The sequence below is a fragment of the Panthera onca genome, chromosome D1 (genome assembly GCF_046562875.1).
Source record: "Panthera onca isolate mPanOnc1 chromosome D1, mPanOnc1 haplotype 2, whole genome shotgun sequence".
NCBI classification, from domain to species: domain Eukaryota; kingdom Metazoa; phylum Chordata; class Mammalia; order Carnivora; family Felidae; genus Panthera; species Panthera onca.
In genome coordinates this window covers 11,402,420-11,427,155 of record NC_138348.1, presented here as the reverse complement: position 1 = coordinate 11,427,155, position 24,736 = coordinate 11,402,420, and the positions used below count along the sequence as shown (strand labels likewise).

The 24,736-nt window shown below is 39.4% G+C and overlaps 1 protein-coding gene across 1 annotated transcript; it reads left to right on the top strand.

The window, feature by feature from the left end:
* The first annotated feature begins 3,426 nt into the window (after window positions 1-3,426).
* On the top strand, window positions 3,427-4,389 carry LOC132662565 (olfactory receptor 5A1). Its single transcript, XM_060608024.3, has one exon. The coding sequence runs from the start codon at window positions 3,433-3,435 to the stop codon at window positions 4,387-4,389; it is 957 nt and encodes a 318-aa protein (XP_060464007.2). The 5' UTR covers window positions 3,427-3,432.
* The last annotated feature ends 20,347 nt before the right edge of the window (window positions 4,390-24,736 follow it).

The following is a 24,736-nucleotide window of genomic DNA, read 5'->3' as shown; positions in this document are numbered from 1 at the left end:
CCCAGAGATCAATTAACTACAGATCTTTGAGGTTTGGGTGATACATTTCTTTCTCTTTCAAAAAAGACCCTCAAGGGCAAATGTAATGAAATATCTCCAAGGAGAGAGGAAAAAAATCTCTCTCAAGTTCATTTCCAATCCCAGCTTTGAAACATTTTCAACATGACCCCAACTGCAGATATTAGCAGATACCAGAGGAACTTCTTAAAGATTATATCTCTCTCTTCTCTCTGTATATTTTTCTCTCCTACTTTTCTGCTCACTAACACACATTCTATGCATCAAGTGGATATTTTTATCTCCCCTGAACAAATCAGCTCCAAGCTTGCTCTCCCAGCTCATTAGCACTTTGGGGATTGAAAGCAGTTACTGAAGCATGATTAGACTCCTTTCAACACAAAACTCAAGACAGGTATCAGCTAAAGGACAGACAGACGAGAGGAAGAGGGTGAGTTCAGTCATTCATCTTTTATTTTTTTGTCTTCTTGCTTTATAGAGCACTTTAGATCTACAAGACTATACAGATGACTAAGTTCCTTGGATTTTAGTTTTTCTCCATGTACTCTCAATTCTGTCTTTTCCCCAATTCAGCCACAATCTTACCTTACCCCTGCTTTGGTGGGCTTCCTGGACTATGTTTGAGCCCTTGCAACTAGAAAGAGAAATTAAGAGGAAATGAAATTTTGAAGGAATTGTTATGCCCTCGAACAGAGATCCAGTTATTAATAAGTGGTTTGAAAATCAATTTGGAAGGGCTGTGATTGGGGCAGACTTTACATAGCAGATTTTCCAAACACCACAGAGACCTCTCACCTCTAAAACCCTCTCTCTCTTTTCTAACTGGTGGCCTGAATTTTACCATCTGAATCTTAATTCTTGGAGTCAAGCTTTGGTGCTTTTTGAATGCTCACCTTATGTCAAGAGGGACTCTTTCATTTCCATCAACTATTTGTACATTGTAAGACAATTTGTACATCTGTAGGACAGACCTGGAAGAAGATCTTGAGGGATTGGGCTCCTGCAGCAGTGAGAGGAGGAGGCATCATGAAGTGGAGGACAGAGCCCAGGGCAGGAATAATGGGCAGATCAGATGATCCACACCTACTCCCCAGTTTGGCTGAAACTCTTGTCATTACACCATTTTTTAATTCCATCACCAACTATTCTGTTAAGCTCGGACTAAGCAGACTTAGTACTGTCTTGCAGATATTTGATAAAAGATGAGCTGAGTTGTAAATCAACTTTATCAGTTCCCATCAATTCCTGAGTGTCTTCTGTGTGCAAGGTACTATTCTAGGTGCCTGATTTTGCTGGCTTATCATATCTTCACAATGGCCTCAAAGACTGGTGTTATTCACAAAGATGCAGTTCAGCATCTGTGAGCGCAGTGAGGTCACTGAGCCTCCCAAACTCTCCTTTTCCAGCTGCTATTGTTTATACTTATAGGATAGTAGGGAGTCTAGACTCAGACCAAAATGAGCCCTGCAAGTCTGCTGTGAGTGAAGATTTTCTTTCTCTGTGAAAAAAAAGAAGAAAGTCCTCATGAGCAGAGTTCAGTGGCATAAAGTGCTCCCAAGAGCCCTTAAATACCTTCTGTTTAATGTTCTAGAGTAAGATTCAGGGCATCCATGGGCAAGAGTGAAACTCTGGGTATGCTTTTTCTCTTGTTCAATTTGTCCAGATTCACTTTCTATTTCTGGGAATGGTAAATTTCATTCTTAAATGTGGAAGTTCTCCCCACTGATGGCAACATTCAAACAGACTTGCAGTTGACCTATCAACCCCTAGATCATTAAATTCTTCAACCCCTCTCCTAAACACTTGTTACAAACCTACATGTCCCATCAGTGAACTCCTCAATTCAGTAAGGTAAGCACATTTCCCCCACATAAGGGGAAGAGTTTCCAAATAAGACCCAGTTCCTTAAAGAATTCTTTAAGGAATATTCACTGCTGATAGCAATCACAGTCCCAATTAAGCAAAGTCTTATCTCAAGACCCATGAGCCTTGTACACATTATCTTAAGCAACCCTTCAACAACTCTGTGAAGAAGTCACTGTTATCCCCATTGTACAAACGGAGAAACTGAAACTCAGAAAGCCTAAATGAGTTGCGCAACATCCCACAGCTGGCAAGTGGCAGAGTCAGGATGAGAGCCAGGCTTGTCCCGAAGCCTGCCCAGAATTATAACCACCACCTTACTCCCCTCCTTTTCCTGATAACCTGAAGAGGTGCCCCCCAAAAGACCTTGAATCACATTGCAGACCTCAGGTGTCTACCTAAGGGCAGAGCTCATGTGAATGGGTGAGTGCTCCAGCAGAGCTGTTTGGTGTTACTCACTGATGGTTTGCTCCCCTCTCTCTTTTTTTCTCCCTTCCCCTATGTTCATCTGCTTTGTCTCCTAAACTCCACATATGAATGAAATCATATGGTATTTGTCTTTCTCTGACTGACTTATTTCACTTAGTATAAAACACTCTAGCTCCATCCACATTGTTGCAAATGGCAAGATTTCATTCTTTTTGATGACTAATATTCCATCATATATATACATATATATTTATATATACATACCATATTTATACATACTATGTATACACTCATATATATACATTATATATACACATACATATTATACATTTTATATACACATTATATATACACATATATTGTAAGTATATATTTATATATACATACTATATTTATAGTGGCATTATCAACAATAGCTAAACTACAGAGAGAGCCCAAATGTCCAGCAACTGATGAATGGATAAAGAAGATGTGGCTCTCTCTATAGTTTGGCTATTGTTGATAATGCTACTATAAACATTGATGTGCATATATCCCTTCAAACCTATATTTTTATATCCTGTGGGTAAATACCTAGTAGTGCAATTGCTGGGTGGTAGGGTAGTTCTATTTTTAATTTTTTGAGGAACCTCCATACTGTGTTCCAGAGTGGCTACACTGGTTTGCATTCCCACCAACAACAAAAAAACAATTTGCCAAATCCTCCCCAACATCTGTTGTTTCCTGTGTTGTTAAGTTTAGCCATTCTGACAGGTGTGGGTGGTATCTCATTGTGGTTTTGATTTGTATTTTCCTGAGGATGAGTGATGTTGAGCATCTTTTCGTGTGTCTACTAGACATCTGGTTGTCTTCTTTGGAAAAATGTCTATTCATGTCTTCTGCCCATTTCTTAACTAGATTACTTGGTTTTGGGGTGTTAAGTTTGGTAAGCTCTTTCTAGATTTTGGTACTAACCCTTTATCAGATATGTCATTTGCAAATATCTTCTCCCATCCCGCAGGCTGCCTTTTAGTTTTGTTGATTGTTTCCTTCACTGTGCAGAAGCTTTTTGTCTTGATGAAGTCCAACAGTTGCCCTTGGATTATCATTATTGTGCCAGGTCTACTCTTCTCCTTGTGGTCCATGAGAAGCATGTCCACAGCTAAGGCCTGGAATAGCTCTTCAGTAACCATGTTCATCTTCCTGGGATTTGCAGACCATCCAGAACTCCAGACCCTTCTCTTTGTGACCTTCCTGGGTATCTATCTTGTGACACTGGCCTGGAACCTGGCCCTCATCTTTTTGATCAGAGGTGACCCCCGTCTGCACACACCCATGTACTTCTTCCTCAGCAACTTGTCTTTCATCGACATCTGTTACTCTTCTACAGTGGCCCCCAAGATGCTCACTGATTTCTTCCGGGAGCAAAAGACCATATCATTCTTGGGCTGTGCTGCTCAGTTTTTTTTCTTTGTCAGTATGGGTCTCACTGAGTGCTTCCTCCTGACTGCCATGGCATACGACAGATACGCAGCCATCTCCAATCCCCTGCTCTACACAGCCATCATGTCCCAGGGCCTCTGCACACGCATGGTGCTTGGGGCATATGTTGGTGGCTTCCTGAGCTCCCTGATCCAGGCCAGCTCCATATTTCAGCTTCACTTCTGCGGACCCAACATTATCTATCATTTCTTCTGTGACCTCCCTCCAGTACTGGCACTTTCTTGCTCTGACACCTTTCCTAGTCAAGTGGTGAATTTTCTCGTGGTAGTCACTATTGGGGGGACATCGTTCCTCATCCTCATCATCTCCTACAGTTACATAGGAACTGCTGTCTTGAAAATCCGTTCAGTGGAAGGCCGAAAGAAAGCCTTCAGCACATGTGCCTCACACTTGATGGTGGTGACTCTGTTGTTTGGGACGGCCCTTTTCATGTACCTGAGACCCAGCTCCAGCTACTCGCTTGGCAGGGACAAGGTAGTGTCTGTGTTCTATTCACTGGTGATCCCCATGCTGAACCCTCTCATTTACAGTTTGAGGAACAGAGAGATCAAAGATGCCCTATGGAAGGTGTTGGAGAAGAAGAAACTGTTTTCCTAGTTCACGACTGAAAATATATTTCTCCAGAGACAAATGATCTCTGGCATCTACCTCCATCTCTGACATTGACAAGGGAGACATCTTGTGTGCATATTTGAAAATGGAGGCTCCTCCCACCAGATTTCTCTCACCATTCCTCATGGCCATCTGCCTACTGACCCACCATGGATAGTCAAAAGGAGGAAGAGATTACTTCAGCAAAAACATCACCCCAGGATACCCAATTGGTATTACAACAACCACCTTTTATTGGGTGCTTAATGAGTACCAGGCACAAACGTTATTTAATTAAATTATGACACACATAGCACCATCCCCATGTTATAAATGAGGAGACAGAGTCCCAGCAAGGAAGACTGACTTGCCCAGGACCATACAGGAAAAGGTTGAACCCATTCAGACCCAGGTTTTCTGAACTCCAGAGCCAGTGCTCTGCCCAAATGCTACCTTCCACATTCAACAACAAACAACCTTGAAGTTGTACAAGTGTATGACTCTTGTTACTGGCATATGGCAGAACCCAAAAAGATACACTATGTATGGTTGAGGTGAATGAGAGGAATAAGATACCTACTCCATTAAACACTCTTCCAAGACCTCCCTGTTGGATTCCCATTACAGCTACTCAATAATTTGCTAACACTGAAGGACAATACCCTTTGCCGCCATTTTTCTCTATCTCCACTACATTGGGGCCTAGAAATTCTGAACTCAACGGAATCACATCAGTGCTCTTCTTCCCAGTCTCAATCACCGAAACCACCTAGTTGGTCAGTATCTTCTAGATTTCTACCAAGTCATCCTGTTCAGCACCTGACTCCATTTCATAGTATGGTCTCCTTTTCTCACCATATTCTGAGTTCTTCTTGCTCTCTTCTATTTGAACCCATTGGTCCTATAAGATCCTTGCTTCTTTCCCTGTATAGATTAGCCCTTGCAGACCCACAGTGAGTATTATTTGCTATCATCTCAGGAAGGTATACCCCAGGCTCTCACCTCCAGGTCATTCCTCCTTTATGGAAGGTACTTACAGTGGCATTGATCAGCACAACCATTTCTCCTGGCAAATCCCTCTCTCATTGGTCTGTGGCTCTGTTCCCTTCCCAACACACTGACTTTCCATTCGTGCAGGTCTAGTGGATATGCAGAAAGATTTAATTTGATTTTGTTGTTCATGTAAGTGGATTAATTATTTCCTTTGTATCTGGAAGAGTGTAAAGAATGCATGGGGAAGAAAGATATCTGTGTTAGGTCTCCTGGTTTCTCCAGTCTCCTAAATTCATTCCCACCCAAGGTCAAGCAAACTTAAAATGACCCATAGAAATAACACCCAATGGTATTACCCAATGGGTAACTTTTCCTGAAGTTCCTTTATCAGTTACCTTTATGAATATTAGAACCCATATGACATCATTGTATTGGAAAGTCTGGGGATCATTTCTACTGATGGTTGCTACACCCTGGACAGCTCTAGTTTTGTGCTTCCCCAGCTGGCTGAGGATAATGTGAGGAGGTCTTTGTGATTATTTAAAATGTAAGATCCAATGGAGGGGCCAAGAAGAGCAGACCTCAGGACCAAAAAATAGATTATTCCTTTGAAGCTTAGCATTGATATGCTTGAATTCTGGGGTTTTTTTTAATCCAAATGAATACAACTTGATTAAGGATAATTATTCTTTCTTCCTAAAAGAAGTGATTCAATTTATGAAAATTATGGGAAAAGGTTTACTTAAAGAAAATCTTTATTCAATATCAGATCATCTTACCTTCTTCTTTAAGTTCAAACATACACACATCCCCTTTGTTTTTCCTTATGTCTTATTTTGCAACCAATCTTAGTTCATATACCATAGACCTCCACGTGACCTCATGAAGGAGCTTTACATGTAAGCTTTACACATAAGTACATGTAAAATGTGGCCTCTACATAGTTTGATCTGAGGAATCTGAGTGTATTAGTTTATTATCACTACTGTAAACTAATTGCCACAAACTAAGTGGCTTCAAACCACATACATTAATTATCTCAACATTCTGTAGGTTAGAATTTTGACAAAGGTCTCACTGGGTTGAAATCAAGGCATCGGCAAGGTTGTGTTCCTTTCTGGAAGCTCTAGGATAGACTCCATTTCCTTGCCTTCCCCAGCTTCGAGAGGCCGCCTGCATTCTTTAACTGGTGGTTCCCTTCCTCCATCTTCAAAACCAGTGATGTCACATCTATGCTGAGCTGGGAAAGGTTCTCTGTTTTTTTTTTAACTATGTGTTTAATTTTAATTCCAGTGCAGTTAACATACAGTGTTATATTAGTTTCAGGCGTACAATACAGTGATTCAACAATTGCATACATTATTCAGTGCTCATCATGATAAGTGTACTCTTAATCCCCTTCACCTATTCCCCCATTCCCTCACCCACCCACCTTCCCTCTAATAACCATATGTTTGTTCTCTATAGTTCAAAGTCTGTTTCTTGTACTCTCTCTCTCTCTCTCTCTCTATCAATCTCCCTGCCTCCCTCTTTTTCCCTTTGCTCCTTTGTTTTGTTTCTTAAATTCCTCATAGGAGTGAAATAATATGGTATTTGTCTTTCTCTGTCTGGCTTATTTCGTTTAGCATTATACTCTCTAGCTCAATCCAAACTGTTGCAAATAACAAGATTTCATTCTTTCCTTATTGATGAGTAATATCCCATTATGTATGTACACACACACACACACACACACACACACACACACACACACCCTATCTATTAATCTACCCTCAAACAGTTAAAAATGAAACTACTGTATGATTCAGTAATCGTACTACTGGGTCCTTACCAAAAAAACAAAAAACAAAAAACAAATACAAAAACACTAATTCAAAGGGATACAAGCACCTCTATGTTTATTGTAGCATTATTTACAATATCCAAGTTATGGAAACAGCCCAAGTGTCCATTGATAGATGAGAGGTTCTCTGCCTTTAAAGACTTTTGTGATTATATTTTGCCCACCTGGATAATCCAGGAAAACCTCCTTGTTTCAAGGCCCATAATTCAATCACATCTGAAAAGTCCCTTTTGCCTGAAGGATAATCTACTTATGGGCTCCTGGTATTCAGATGTAGGCATCTTTGAGGAGCCACACTTCTGCTTATTTAGTTCTATTAATACCTATCACTTGATTTGAGCTTATGAGGCCAGCTCTCAAAAACATTCATGAGTTCCCCATGGCCCTCAAAGTTAGTCTTTAACATGCATTATTAAGTCCCTTTTGCTTTTCAATATAGTCCTGCTTACCTCTATAGCTTTTCACCCCTGCCCTAGCACTTTGGGATCTGGACAGCACTGTCACATGACAACAACTCCTTGTCTTCCTCCCCCTCTTCTTCTTCTTCTTTTCTTCTTCTTCTTCCTCCTCCTCTTCCTCTTCTTCCTCTTCCTCCTCTTCCTCCTATTCTTCCTCAACTACTTCTTCTCCTTCTTCTTCCTCTTCCCCTTCCTCCCTTCTTCTTCTTCTTCTTCTTCTTCTTCTTCTTCTTCTTCCTATTCATCTTCTTCTGCTGGTTCTTCTTCTTCTGCCTTGAGCTCTTTACACAATGAATTTTCTCTTTCCTCCATACCCTTTTCAGTTAACTAATGGCTTCTCATCTTTCAGGTCTCTGCTCAGGAAGCACTTCCTCCATGAAGATTTGCCCACCCTTTTCCCAAATCCAAAACATAATCATTTACTCAGTCGTTGCACTAACATGACTGTTTGCAATTGCTTGATCTGTAACTTGTCCTATACACTAGACTATAATTTCCTTGAGGACAGAGGATGACCCTTGTTCACTGTTGTTCTCCCAGAACCTAACACAGTGGCATATAGTAGGCATGGAATAAATATTTGTTTAATAAATGAACGATTCACTGTTCATAGTAATTTTGGCTTTTGCTGAGTATAGTGCTTATATTATTGCCTTGTGGTATGGCTAACAAGGTTTCTTATGGATTTATTTCAATGAAAGAGAGATCGAACAAAATTAGACCCCTCTTCCCATCTATTACTCTTTTTAAAAATGTTTTAAGAAAGCTTTTTTTTTAAAAAAAAAAAAAAGCTTATTTATTTATTTTGAGAGAGACAGAGAGTGAGAGTGGGGGAGAGGCAGAGAGAGAGAGAGAATCTCAAGCAGGCTCCGAGTTGTCAGCACAGAGCTGGACATGGGGCTAGAACTCAGGATACTGTGAGATCATGACCTGAACTGAAATCAAGAGTCAGATGCTCAACTGACTGAGCCACCCAGGTGCCCCAAGGGAGCTTTTAATTAAACTGCTACTCATAACAATTCAAAACTTGGTAGCACTAATTTTTGTAAGTATAACACAACTAGAGACAGTTAAAGAGGAAAGCAAAAACCAGAGCATCAGCACAAATAAAACACGCTATATATACATCAATCCTCAATCACTTTCCATCTTTGCTGTCTCTAAGCATCATTTATTTAAGCGCATACAGGATTGCTTAATTGCAGTGAGAGGTGTGCTACCATGTTCCTGGCTTGAATGGGCTTGCATCTTCAATCAGGTATCAAAGCACCTATTTCCCTAATCTGAGAAATCTAACCCAGTTTGTGCCCAAAAGCAAGTGTGAGCCCACCCTGAAGCTTCTTCAGCCTCCCCTGCCCCCTTTCTCTCTAACCATAGACAACAGGGAAAAGAGACGACTGGATCACAAGGTGAATCTACTGTTTCCAGAACAAAACACTCTGGAGGACATTTTTCTCCGTCTCATGCAGAAATCTTCCCTCTCTGAAATGTGGCTCCTTCCCCTTAGAAATGAAAAGCTGACTTAACTCGGTGAGAGGACAAAGGGATTTTATAAAATATTTACAAATCCAATTTTGCCAGAAACACTTTGTGGAACATATTTAAACATTAAATAACCTATTTTTTTTTAAGTTTTGAGGCAGAGATAAAAATCTCCACTTTTTAATTTTTACTCTTTCTAGTTTCAAAATATTTTATCCTAGTTTCAAAATTCAAAACATTTTAACTCTTTGTAGTCTCAAATATGCATTCACTGCACATAATAAAGCAAGTTGCAAAAAAGTGAAGTTATATGCTTTTTAAAAGTTAAAATGCTACATGGCAATTAGAAAAGTATCTATCTTTTAAATACTTAAATATTAAAAGTTAAAAATATTTAACTTCATAAATATTTATGAAGGCTTGGAGTAGAAAAATCTCTCTAAACTTAATGCTCAAAGCAAACCATGAATAAAAAAAAAAGGATGGGTTTGACTACGATAGTGTTAAACTCTGTATGACAGGGGTGCCTGGGTGGCTCAGTTGGTTAAGCATCTAACTTCAGCTCAAGTCATGATCTCGTGGTTTGAATTCAACCCCTGCATCTGGCTCTCCACTCTCAGCACAGAGCCTACCTCAGATCCTCTGTCTCCCTCTCTCTATCTGCCCCTCCCTCACTCTCTCTCTCTCAAAAATAAACAAGCATTAAAAAATTAAAAAATAAAATAAAATCTGTATGACAAACAAAACATAAAGAAAATTAAAGGACCGTATGTTTAGCCAAGGAAAATATGCATGCCACCTATAGTAGACAATAGTTTTATAGGGGCTCCTGGGTGGCTCAGTCGGTTAAGCATCTGACTTCAACTCAAGTCATGGTCTCACAGTTTGTGATTTTTGAGCCCCACGTGGGGCTCACTGCTGTCGGTGCAGAGCCCGCTTAGGATCCTCTGTCCCTCTGTCTCTCTGCCCCCCGACTCTTGTGTGCTCTATCTTTCTCTCAAAAATAAACATTTAAAAAATAGTTTAGGTAAATGTCTCTTACAAACAAAATTAGAAAAAGATAAACCAATAGAAAAAAATGGGCACAGTTATGAGCAAGCAATTCACAAAAGGAGAAACAAATGGCTAATAAGTTGGTGAGAAAATACTCGACTGTAGTAATATTCAAAGGAATGTAAATGTGGGTGCGCCTGTTTGACTCAGTCTGTGGAGCATGGGACTGTGGATCTTGAGGTTGTGAATTCGAGCCCTAGTTCCATGTTGGGTGCATAAGTAACTTAAAAATATAATCTTTAAAAAAAAAAAAAAGGAAATGAAAATGTAACCATGAGAAAATTTTTTGTTAGAAAGACGGGTTAAAAGTAACCATAATACTAAATGCTAACAAAGGTACAGGAAAATGGGCCCTCTCCTATACAGTTGGTGAAAATATAAATTGTACTTTCTTTCTAAAGATTAGTTTGGCAATGTGTGTTAAAAAAATCATTAAAATGTACATGCTTTTGCCCTAAGTATTGTCCTTCTAGGAATGGATTCTAAGATACTCACACACATCCAAGGATGTTTCATCGCAATGTTTTGCATGATGGCAAAAGTTGAAATGACCTTGTGGGCCTTGAAAATCAAACCTTGTTTTCTAATCTAGGTGTCTTTCTTCCCTGTAACTGGCCATAACATGAATTAAGAACAAACTTCTCTCTACCTTTTTTACGATTTATTTTAGCTATTTAAAAAATGTCCAATTCCATATTCTGTTTGTGAAGCAAGTGAATTAAAATGTTCATATTCTGTTAAATTAAAATCTGTATCAAATTAAAATTAAATATTTATTTAATATAATTAAGTGGTTTGCTAAATTAAAATTTTAATGTATATTTAACTAGTAAGTTGCTTTTCTTATGAGTCTATCATCTTCTATTGCTTTTTATAGGCATATGCTTCCTCCATAGAAAAGATATTCTTCACTCCTGCCTTAAATACTGCACATTTTTAATAAAACCCAGAAAATATTCTAGGGAAAAAAATATTCTAAAAAAAAAAATTAAAAAAAAAATTCTATGGAAAGTCTGTGTATTTTGTGCTCCGTCACTGGAGGGAAAGGTCACAGTGTGTGCCATGAAGAGAATATGGGCTCATGATGTAAGGACTCTAGTGCAAAGTGTCCTTCTAATTTGTGAGTGTTACTGTCCATCAAATCATCTGTGAGTGGATGGTTTGCAAGATTTAATATGTTAACATATGCAAAATGCCCAGCACTTGGCAAACAATAGAAACTCAATGCTTATGAGAATCTCTGTGCTGACAGGTTATTTGGAGGTGAGGAGGGCAGGGTTTTCTATGATCAGGTGTTTATCCTGTGCTGGGTCTTTCAGATCCTCCTGTGTATTTTCCTCATGGACCACAAAGGAGAATCCCACGATTGATAATCTCTGGGGAATCTGAGAGTCTGACCAATGGGATGGAGATTAATTTACTCTGCTTTTAGAAAATGTAAGTGAAATGTGTCCTCTATACTTCAGGGAGTGATGAATTCATGAAGCCATGGATTTTGAATTCTGCAAAGCCCTCTTTCACAGAGACACCCAAGTGGTAAATGCAGTGATTCACCTACAAGAATATAGAGATCCATTTCCCCAAACACACCCCTAACCTTGGACTTTGAAAACCCCTTCTCTACTGTCCAAAGTTGCAGGTGTTAACAGGCACTAGAAAAGAGTTTCTTTAAAAGTTTACAATTTCTCCCCAATCTCCTTCTGTCTTACCACTTCTAGTGTCTGCCCACAAACACACCTTACTGGGCCCAGGAGGATGGATGAATAAGGCAGCTTCAAGTTCTAGTAGCCTCATTAGAGACGAACTGAGGACTGGAAGGAGCTACATGTGCCTGATTAGACTGTATGCAAAGCAGAGTCAATCCAAGCATAAAATACTTAGGGAACAGATTGGTGGGAGGGCGAAGGAGAGAGTGGGTACCCACAGCCAGTTGGCATTTGCTGTGTGTGCATGTACCAGGCAGTCTTATTTATGAGCCTCCTGCGAACCATAAGATTCAGCCAGAGAACAGAAACTTCTTTAGCATCTCTTCTCCATGCATTACTCTAGACTTTATGCTTTTCTATAAACTCAACCCAGATCTTTCCTTTTCCTCTTCTGCTCCTCTGATGACATCCTCTGATGGGCATCCTGAGCCACGTCTGAATCTTTGCTCCAAGGAAAAGAAATTAAAAAAAAAATTCCCAAAGAGGTTGTTTGCTTTCAATCCCTACCTAAAAACAATTAAGAGTGACATATATCCTATGCACAAGGGAAGTCCCCAAACTCCAAACTCCCCCCTTATTTGCAATGTTGATGCCTGGTATTCTACCATCTGAAACTCATCTGTTAGTTGAAGGCTTGTCCCCTCTTACAACGCCCCCTCTTTAAACTTTCCCCTTTTAACAGAGGTTACTTTACTCTGTGAGTTTCATAGACATGTGTGCAGTAAGGCTCTGAGAGAGAAAGGGGAAGGCTCTAAGCACCTGGGAAGTTAGGAAGAGGACAAATTCCGGACCAGAAGAGGGCGCACTCGCAGACAGAAAGCATGATCCCCAGCCTGACGCAGGTCTGGTTACTTACATTGATAACGACTTTTGCCATTTCACTTTCCGGGTCAAGACACCCGTCAGACCAAAACTGTCGACCCAAATGGTCGAGCCGCCAAGTTTTAAGACATTTGAAACTGGCCAGAGCTAATTCAGCGAGGTAAGATGTGTAAAACATTCTGGGTCTTGCATACCAATAAAATTGTATCTGTTTTATTAGTTCTGGTGTTGTCTAATTGGAAAAGAATCATTCCCCAGATGCCTCTCACCATTACCCCACAGTATACATAAAGGAATCAATGTCTCCCTATGACTCAGGGAGCATTGTGTTAGACACCACACTCACTGTTTTATGTAATTAGCGCCATAACCTGTCAGGTGGGTATTTCTCAGATGATCAAGGTTCCAGTCCCAGAGCCTCGAGTTGCCAACTGACAATTTATGGATGTCATTGTGCTGTCACATCCCCTTTCTCTAAATCTACCGAGGGAATGCTATTAATTTTAAATTCACGAATATTTAATTTCACATCCACTTGGCACAATAGGTGTGGGAATTCATTATATATCTATACATAATTTGTGTAATTTGTGTTTGGTCCCCATCTCTCTGTGGTTCTGAGTGCAGACTGAATTCTCTGTTTTATCGTGAGGGCAAGGACCTTCTCTCCTGACTCAAGGAAAGAAGAGTCCTCTTCTAAGTTTGGAGAGTCTCTATACCTTTACAATAAAAGTTCAGCAATTCCCATTATATCAAAAATCCCTGATGATAAATCATTCTAATTTGTTTGTAAAGTAATACTCAGGGTAATATATCCCTATTCCTCTCCTTCTGGTGTCAATTTATTGAATAAAAAATAGAATTTATGGTGGCAAAAATCTTACCCTTAAATTGTGAATGTTCTTTCTCAAGGGTACTCACTAGACCGAATTTTTTTTCAAATTTTTAAAAATTTTTATTTATTTTTGAGAGAGACAGAGACAGAATGCGAGTGGGTTAGGGGCAGAGATAGAGGGAGACACAGAATCGGAAGCAGGCTCCAGGCTCCGAGCTGTCAGCACAGAGCCTGATGCAGGGCTCCAACTCACGAGCTGTGAGATCATGACCTGAGCCGAAGTCGGACGCTCAACCGACTGAGCCACCCAGGGGCCCCTCTCTAGACCGAATTTTTAAGATAAAAGAATGATCAAAAAGAGCCCCTTGCTTGATGCTTCAGTGTCAAGAAGACTAAATCCCCAACATCACCTCTAAAACACCTTCCTCTGAACTTGCATATCTCCCATAAGGGACTCATTTTTTCAAGTGTTTAGCACTTGAAAGTGTTTAGCTCAAGTATTTAGCACTTGTCAACATGGAGTCACATGACATATTCCATCTCCATGTCCAAGAGCCACCATTGGGAATATGCACCTTTAAAGAAGCACTTGCTCATTGACTGTAACTTTATTATAAGCTTTACATACATCCTCTGAAACAGGAGTCTCAATAGCCCCATGAGACAAGCAATATCATTCCCACTGGACAATAGAAACTGAGTCTCAAAAAAGAACCTGTTGTAGGAAATGCAAATGACAGCCACAATGAGATATCACTTCACACATGTTAGAATGGCTAGAATAAAAAACACAAGAAACAACAAGTGCTGACAAGGATGTGGAGAAAAGGAAGCCTTGTGCACTGTTGGTAGAAATGTAAATTGGTGCGATCACTGTGGAAAGCAGTATGGAGGTTCCTCAAAAAATTAAAAATAGAAATACCATATGATCCAATAATTTCACTACTGGATATTTACCCAAAGAAAATGAAAACACTAGCTCAAAAATATGTACCCTATGTTTATCACAGCACTATTTACAATAGCCAAGATACGGGTGCATCCCAAGGGCCCATCAATAGATGAATGGATAAGGAAGATATGATACACACACACACAGAAATACTACACAGCCATAAAAAGGATGAGATCTTGGCATTTGCAACAACATGGGTAGACTTATTATGCTAAATGAAATAAGTCAGACTAAGACAAATACCATATGATTTCACTTATATGGGGAGTGTAAAAAACAAAACAAATGGGGGCGCCTGGGTGGCTCAGTTGGTTAAGCATCTGACTTCAGCTTGGGTCACAATCTCACAGTTCGTGAATTCAAGCCCAGTGTCGAGCTCTGTGCTGACAGCTCAGAGCCCAGAGCCTGCTTCGGATTCTGTGTCTCCCCCTCTCTCTGCTCCTCCCCAACTCATGTTCTGTCTCTCTTTCTCAAAAATAAACATTAAAAAAATACAAACAAACAAACAAATGAACAAACAAAAAGCAAAAGCAGACTCAAATCGGGGAAAAGTCTGATAGTTGCCAGAGGAGAGGGGAGATGGGGGATGGGCAAAATGGGTTAAGGGGAGTGGAGGTACAGGCTTCCGGTTATGGCATGAGTAGGTCACGGGCATAAAAGGTACAGCATAGGGAATATAGTCAATGGTGTTGTAATGGCATTGTGTAGTATCGGATGGTAGCTACACTTGTGAGCATAGCATATCGCATAGACTTGTCCAATCACTATGTTGTACACCTGAAACTAATGTAACATTGTGCGTCAACTATACTTCCAATAAAGAATAAAAACTGGAAAAACATCTGTTGCCATATTTGTAGCCCAAAGTTACACAACTGGTAAAGGGCAGTTAGAAGTAGAAACAGGGAGCATAGTAGTCTCCAAAACCCACCCAACAGGAAACCCCTACTCTCTTACTCTTCTTTTCTGCCAACCCAGAGGGCTGAAACAACACTCAGCTTCCACCCAAGCCTTCCTTCCCTTTCCGTGTCCCTTAAGATCAGGTTTGCATCATGGCCTGACATCAATCCCAATCTTCCCTGGCTCCCTCTATATTTCCTCTCACATTTCCTGTAGTAAAGGAGTGTCCTTTACTAAAGCCCTTGCATGTTCAGTCCTGGCTTGGAGTCTGCTTCTTGGAAGGCCTGGATTAACAGAACTTCATTGTTCATAAAAGCTCCAAATAGTAAACCGTCTAAGCATCCATAAAGATGTGGACAAATAAGGGGATACGTAATGCACTGGAATATCATATCGTGATAAGTGTAAACAAATTATAGCTACATGCAACAACATGGATTGATCTCACAGGCATACTGTTAAACAAAAATGCCAAATACAAAATAAGACTTACAATATGATCTAATGCACATAAAGTTCGAAAACAGACAAAATTAACTATATATTTTTTAATGTCTATTTATCTTTGGGAGAGAGAGAGAGAGAGAGCACGAGTGGGGAAGGGCAGAGAGAGAAAGAGAGACAGAATCTGAAGCAGACTCCAGGCTCTGAGCTGTCAGCACAGAGCCCAACGTGGGGCTTGAACTCACGGAATGCAAAATCATGACCCGAGCCCAAGTTGGACACTTAACCTACTGAGCCACCCAGGTGCCCCCAAATTAACTATATTTTTAGTGGATGCATAAGTAGTTTTAAAAAAACACATGCAAGTGATTACCATAAAAGTCAGGATTGTGATCAGTGTTAGATGGGGGCAGTGGTCAGGGTGTAACACACTAGGGCTTCTGAAGTGCTTAGCAATGTTCCATTTCTTGATCTGGATGATGGTTACAAAGAGTTGGTTCTATAATTATGCCTTATAGAAAGTATGCTATAGTTTACAATAAAAGGTTTTTTTAAACCACTTGATCATGCAGACAGTCTAAATACACAGTTAAAAGAGACTGCAGAGTGGATTTTTTTTAAAGACCCAACTATATGTTTTATACAAGAAACCTACTTTAAATATAAAGACACAGATTAAAAGTAGTATACAATGGAGAAAAATATACCAAAAGAAAACTGGGGTAGATACATAATTTGAGATAAAGTAGACTTCAGAACAAAGGAAATTATCAGAGATTAAAAGAGGATCTTTATAATGATGACGATAAAGGGGTCAATTCTCCCAGTATGTAACGATCATTAATGTGTATGCCCTTAACAGCAGAGTGTCAAAATAGATGAGGCAAAAGCTGATAGAAATACAAGGAGAAATAGATAAATCCAACATTGTAGTTGCAACTTTAATACCCCTCTATCAGCAATTTATGGTCCAATAGGCAGAAAATCAGTCAGGATACAGTTGATTTAAGTAGCACCATTAATCAATTGGATCTAATTGGTATTTATAAAATACTTCATCCAACAACAGCAGAATACACATATTTTCCCAGCTCACATGGAACATTCACTCAGACCACATTCTGGGCTGTAAAACACACCTGCAAAGATCATACAAGGTACACTCTCAGACCACAGTGGTATTAAACTGGAAAGCAAGAACAAAAAGATAGATGGAAGAATTCCAATATATCCACATGTTGCTTGGTAACTTTTAATTTAATAACTCCCAATGCATCTGCAACTGCCAGCTTCCCCATTGAAAATTATATTTCCTGCAAATATCTGACACTATTCCCTTTGCTGATTATTATATGAGACTTCCAATACAGTGTCTAAGGGAGCAGTGTGGACTGTGCATGCGTCTGGGAAAAGAGGAGGAGAGCAGTGAAGATGGGGAACTGGCAGACTCCCCTTTCTAATGCAAAGGTAGGTGAGGCTGCCTGAAGACACAATTTCAGGCAATTTAGCATAGCCCACAGGCGATTTTAGGATTTCAGTACCATTCAGCCTCCGATTCCTGAAAGGTACCAATATCCACGTGCGATTCTTGTAGTATTTGTCCATTTCAGCTAAAAGCCTTAGGCTGATTAAGATCTCCGGTCTCTTATGTAAAATACTAGACTTCTCAAGACACATTCAAATTAGAATTTGATTTTTTTTTTTTTTTTTTTTTTTTACTAAAACTCCTTCCCTGAATATTCACCGAGCGAGCACCTACAACATGTAGAAAAATAACTGGCACAGACTTTCTCTAAAAAAGAGATTGAGGGGCGCCTGGGTGGCTCAGTCGGTTGGGCGGCCGACTTCAGCTCAGGTCACGATCTCACGGTCCGTGAGTTCGAGCCCCGCGTCCGGCTCTGTGCTGACAGCTCGGAGCCTGGTGCCTGCTTCCGATTCTGTGTCTCCTTCTCTCTGACCCTCCCCCGTTCATGCTCTGTCTCTCTGTGTCTCAAAAATAAATAAACATAAAAAAAAAAAAAAAAAAGAGATTAAAAGCTAGCTGGACACAGGGAGAGAAACGCAATTGTATAGTGCCATTAACATTATGGTGGTATTAATACCTTATGCTTGTATAATGTTTTGAAGTTTACAATGTGCTCTCATATGAATTGTCATTTAATGGATTTATGCAGAAAGAAAAGTGAATGGGGAGGGCATTCCTTTAGGATGAGTCTGGAGATGAAGTGAAAAAGAACAAGTACTTGTTGAGTAACTACTATTTATCGGCACTGGCCATCTATCTGTCCATTCATCTATTCAAAAAGAATCACTGAATAACTGATATATGCCAGGTAGGAGCAGGGATACAAAGGAGGTAAGGAAACAAATTCTCTGCCCTCAAGGAATTTATATTTGGAGGAAGAGGCAGAAGCAAATAGATGCATAATGATAGGTCATAAAAAGTGCTAGGTTCTCACAAGTAAACTCCACTGCAGAGTAAGCCTTATGCTTCCTTCCCCTTCCATAGCTGAGGATTTGGACGTGCACAAAGGTTAAGTTTCTCAGAGTCACACGGTCAACATTTAAAATGCTCGAACCTGAATTCAAAGGCTGTGCTTTTTTGAACAAACTGCCTCTGGGTTCCATAATGCAGCCCTGAGGTTACAAGATAGAAAGGTCACCATTCTTTAGAGAAGTGTCTATTCATGTTTTCTGCCCATTTCTTCACTGGATTATTTGTTTTTCAGGTGTGAAGTTTGGTGAGCTCTTTATAGATTTTGGATACTAGCCCTTTGTCCGATATGTCATTTGCAAATATCTCTTCCCAAATCAGGAGACTATAGATGCTGGAGAGGATGTGGAGAGACAGGAACCCTCTTGCACTGGTGGTGGGAATGCAAACTGATGCAGCCACTCTGGAAAACAGTGTGGAGTTTCCTCAAAAAATTAAAAATAGACCTACCCTATGACCCAGCAGTAGCACTGCTAGGAATTTACCCAAGGAATACAGGAGTACTGACACGTAGGGGCACTTGTACCCCAATGTTTATAGCAGCACTCTCAACAATAGCCAAATTGTGGAAAGACGCTAAATGTCCATCAACTGATGAATGGATAAAGAAATTGTGGTTTATATACACAATGGAGTACTACGTGGCAATGAGAAAGAATGAAATATGGCCCTTTGTAGCAACGTGGATAGAACTGGAGAGTGTGATGCTAAGTGAAATAAGCCATACAGAGAAACACAGATACCATATGTTTTCACTCTTATGTGGATCCTGAGAAACTTAACATAAGACCATGGGGGAGGGGAAGGAAAAAAAAAAAAAGAAAAAGGTTAGAGTGGCAGAGAGCCAAAGCATAAGAGACTCTTAAAAACTGAGAACAAACTGAGGGCTGATGGGGGGTGGGAGGGAGGGGGGGGTGGGTGATGGGTATTGAAAAGGGCACCTTTTGGGATGAGCACTGGGTGTTGAATGGAAACCAATTTGACAATAAATTTCATATATTTAAAAAAAAAAAAAAAAAAAAAGGTCACCATTCTATCCTGTCCTGACATTGCAAGTATAGTTTGGAATCTTCTAAGATGATTAGCCAGAAGAACCAGTGGAATTGTATTAATTCAACAGAAAAGCCAATAGTAAGTAGCTTCAACATCAGTGTCCAGAGACTTGACTTGGCTGGTCCCAGGCTCTCTGCTAGACATTTTCAGCCAATGCCTCATGGAACCATTAAATACCAAGACTAATTAGAACTGTCTTCCCTACACTTCTCTTTTCTTAAGAACTCACCTTTCTTAAGACAATTTTACAGAAAAGGAAAAGGAAAATACAAGAAACATAATATCAGAGCTCAAATCAATGAGGAAAACCTTCCACTTCAAGTTGTAAATATGTGTGAGTTTTTTTTTTAATATCAGAAGCCATTTAAAGTCGTTTTTTAAATTGGATACAATAGAATATATTTTTAAAGTAAAATTACCAAAATCCAATTACTCTCAGGTAATGGTTGCTACTATTATATCTTTCCAGATTTCTTCTAGATATGTAGATTTTTCCCCCAAAATAACATTATATGATACATTCATTGTTTTGATCTGTCACTAAAAAGAAATATTACCTTGTCCATAAATTAAATTCTACATTATCAATTTGAATGACTGTAATACTAGATTATCCTATTGTATCATAACTTATTGAAACAATTTTATATGGGGCACCTGGGTGGCTCAGTTGGTTGAACATTCGACTTTGGCTCAGGTCATGATCTCATGGTTCGTGAGTTTGAGCCCCACATCAGGCTCTATGCGGATGGCTCAGAGCCTGGAGCCTACTTTGGATTCTGTGTCTCCCTCTCTTTCTGGCCTTCTCCACTCACGCTGTGTCTCTCTCTCTCTCAAAAATAAATAAATATTTAAAAAAAGAAAAAGAAGAAAAGAATTTTATTTATCAGATAAAATTCTAATTTCTTCTAATTTCTTTTGCTAGCAACTTTTTTTGTACTTACGATATTAAGCACTTGGTTTATTAACTCTTTAGCACAAATTCCTAAAGTAGGATTTCTGTATGAAAGGATTTGCATATTTTAGGTTTTGACACATATTTCCAGAATGACCCCAGAAAGTTTGTCCTTATATACACTCCTACCAACCATACGTGGAGTTGACCATCTTTTAAAATGTGGACTGATCAATTATATTTCTCTGTGAATTTGACCCATTTTTGTTTTAAAGTATGTTTCTTATTGATTGACAAACGCTCTTTATACATCAAAGATATTAAGCCGATTTTATATCATGTTTTTATGTATATTTCCCCAGGTTTTTAATTTATTTTTAGTTAACTTCTTTTTCATGCTTTTAAAACATAAAAGTTTCGTATTTTTCATCAAATCTAATCATACTTGGCAAAATGCTTACAAAGTTCTCTATCCCCAAAATTATAAAAATATTTAGTTAAATTTCATTCTAATATTTTAATTATTTTTTGACATTTATATTACTAAGAGGACAAAGTCTTCAGTCTTCTTTTCCCATGAGAAGTCATAAAGTATTATCATTTATTTCAGTTCATAGCATCTACTTCTAAAAACAAATCAAACATTCGAACACAATATTAAGCTGCTTCTTTACAAAACCTTAATCATCAGTTAAAACTAGAAAACTAACATATCACTTGATCTAGTGAGCTTGCTTCTGGACTTACAGATGCACATGAAAATGTAATTAAAAAATGTTGAGAGCAGCATTATTTGAAAATAGTAATTAGGCCCAACTAGGCAAACTGAAGAGGTTAATGTATGACTTCTGTGACCCTGCACCTCCTGTATATTCTACAAGCCTGACTCCCAGTGCTACCTACCCACCCCTAATTTCCATATTCCTTCTCTGACCCCTGCCTCGTCAGACTGCTATGCTCACCTGGCTAGCATACCCCCATTCCAGTCTAGCCCACGTGACCAATGCTTATTCTTGATCTGTCCAATTGTCATATTCCTATGAAAACCATTCTCTACCTTAGTAGCCAATGTATTTTCCCATTGCATTCTACAAAGGATTAAGGAGATCTTACAGACACAACAACAAAACACACATAATAAAATAAAATGTAAGTAACTGTTAAGAGACTACACTTGAAAAAGTATGGAGTAGGGGCGACTGGGTGTCTCAATCTTGGTTAAGTGTCAAAATCTTGGTTTTGACAGGGGTCATAATCTTGCAATGGGTGAGTTCGAGTCTCGCACTGACAGTGCAGACCTTGCTTGGGATTCTCTCTCCCTCTCTGTCTGCCCCTCCCCTGCTCATGCTCTCGAGAGAAAGAAAGAAAGAAAGAAAGAAAGAAAGAAAGAAGGATGGAGTAGGAAATTAAGCCACATATGTTTTTTTTAAATAATGTTTACTTATTTCTTAAAGAGAGAGAGAAAAAGAGAGAGAGAGAGAGAACAAGTAGGGGAGAGACAGACACAGAATCCAAAGCAGGCTCCAGTCTCTGAGCTGACAGCACAGAGCCCAATGCGGGGCTTGAACTTGTGAACTGTGAGCTCATGACCTGAGCCAAAGCCAGACACCCAACCGACTGAGCCACCCAGGTGCCCCAAACCACATATGTGTTTTTGAGTATATGAGAGTCAAAGGAGGGGGAAATGGCCCAATACTTAGTCTTCATCATCTAAGAGGAAGAATCTCACTGCTTTCCCAGGGAGCTCTCCCTTACCCTTGGATCAAGGACAAATGTTTCCCTGGTTTCCCCTGCGGTCTCAAATCCGGGACACTGAGCAGATCCTGGCCTTAATATAATCCTAAAGTGGACTCTTCTTTGTAGCCCACTTTGTATTTCTTGTTACAGGCGATAACATAATCCCAAACGCAGAATACCGTTCAAAAAGCATTCTGCTGTTTGTTAGGTGGCAGTAAAAAACACAGAGTGCCAGTTCTAGGCAATGTGTTGTTCCTGGATGCTGTCATACTTAGTATTCCTATTGGATCATACTAAAAGAAACTTTAAAGAAAAAATTCACTTTTCAACAGGAATTAAATGGTTCTAATAGTAGGAATACAAGGAATCTAGGAAAATCAACAGAGAAGTTTATTTAAGAGGATTTCTATAGGCCCCAAACATTCAGGTTAAAACATAAAAATCACCCAAGTATAACAGAATTGGAAAAAGAAACATCAAGAAATATGTTGTTTGCAGAAATATGTTGTTTGATGTTTATTATACTTTTATTTCAAGGAAAGTGCTTGGTTCTTTTTTCATCTAGTGTATTCTCTTCTTTCTTAGCCTATTTCCTTCAGATATAATTTCATTGCAGCAAATACCTAGACTATTTTCTATTGTTGAACCATATTTCAGTCATCCCAACTACTTGAATTTTTAAATTTTATGTGGGATATGAAAGTCCTTGGACATACAGATATTCTTATTGAAAAGAATTTTGTCCTCAGATGGCCAAATATCTGATTTGACAAAAAAATCAAATAAACCTATTTTGCTGTCATACAGAAATAGTAGAAAATCCCTGAAATTGGAGTCATCAACCCTGGTTAAAAGTCTCTATCTTTCTATGAGTTTGACTATTTTAGAATCCACATGTAAGTGAGATCATGCAGTATTTGTCTTTTTGTGTCTGGCTTATTTCACTTAGCATAACATGCTCTACTCACAGAAACAGAATAGAAAGATGGTAATGGGGGAGGGGGAGGAGGAGGTAGGGAAGATGGGACTTAAAAATACTTTATTGTATACTTGAAATGTGTTAACAGGGGTAGATCTTATGTGTTTTCATGACAACAAAAAAACAAGAAAAAAGAATATGTAAAAAAAAAAGTCTCCATCTTTTACCAAGTCAGACTGATTCTCAAAAAATAAACAATCTTCTCTGCTCACCCCTGAAGTGAGGAGTTTTGGGTTAAGTCACCTCTGCAGCTTTAATGATCAGTTTGTTGGTGATACCTGCATGTGCTCTGAACAATGATTGCAGTTCTTCACGCTATCAAGAGCCCCTGGACCTGGTGAGGTCCAAGTGTCTCCGAGTGCAGGGGGATAGTACTTAAGAGGGCCTGATTCTTCTTTTCCTTTAAAGGAGGAGGTGAGGGGAGCGCCTGGGTGACTCAGTCGGGTAAGTGTCTGACTTTGGCTCAGGTCATGATCTCGCTGTCCGTGAGTTCGAGCTCCGTGTCGTGCTCTGTGCTGACAACTCAGAGCCTGGAGCCTGTTTCGGATTCTGTGTCTCCCTCTCTCTCTGACCCTCCCCCGTTCATGCTCTGTCTCTGTCTCAAAAATAAATAAACGCTAAAAAATTTTAATTAAAAAAAATTAAGGAGGAGGTGAGGATTAAGTAGTCAGGCTATTTAATTAACTGCTTAAGCCTTATCTCCCCACTATAATTCTGATAAGCCAAAGTAAGTTCCAGGATCTCTGATCTGGCAGAAATGTTTCAGGGGGAAACTCTGCAGTCTATTAAACAAAAATTATTCCCTGGACACTATTTAAAATGGCAAGACAGATTTTATTCAAAACTATTGCAACAGGGGTCAAAACTATTACAATAAAGGAGAGAAATTAAGTTCAACTCCAAATACAAGGACAGTGGGGATTTATAGCCCAGGAGCAGAGTAAGTGGTTCAGTAGGTGGAAAATTACTAAAAGGACACATCAAAGACAAAGGGATTCTTACTAAACTGGCTTAACAGGACTCTTGCAAAGACAAGCCAAAGACTTAGTTACAAGGAGTTATATATCAAAGATCAGGGATGAGACATTTGATCAGATACCAAAGGTAGGGTCTTCTTGCTAAACTGATTTAGCAGGATTCTCAGCAAGGAAAGAATAGAAGGCCAAGGTCAAGGTGCCCAATTAACATTGGTCTTTGTCAAGTCAGAAAAACTACTTGCATCTGAATCCTTGACTTGCCACTCACTAACTTTATAATTGTGCAAATGTGGGCAAGTCATTAACTGCTCTAAACTTCAGCTTCCCTTATATAACACGGAGATGATCATCACCACTCTCTAGACCCCACACAAACATCATAAGAATAAAAATCAAGATATTTCAGGTGAAAGACTTTGGTAAAGAGTAAAGTTCTGCATACATACTCTTGCAGGACAGAAGGTAAGACATAGTCAAATGACCATAGTCCTGCCATCTCCCTCTTTCAGAGGGAAGGCATCAGAGTGTGATGGCTCTTGCTGTCTGCTCAGGGTATTTCCAATAGGAAAGAAGAATCATCAGGATAAAGAATTTCCAGGCCACAAGAGGGGAGACCCTAGCCCAGTTTTTCTGAGTAGTCATGATCTGGATGCTCAAGAGAGCCTTAAGACAATATAGGATAAATGATGCTGTCCCTTCATGACACCATACTCCTAACCCTAATGTA

Excerpts from the sequence above, each read along its gene's own strand:
- LOC132662565 (XM_060608024.3), top strand. The coding sequence starts at position 3,433 with ATGAGAAGCATGTCCACAGCTAAGGCCTGGAATAGCTCTTCAGTAACC.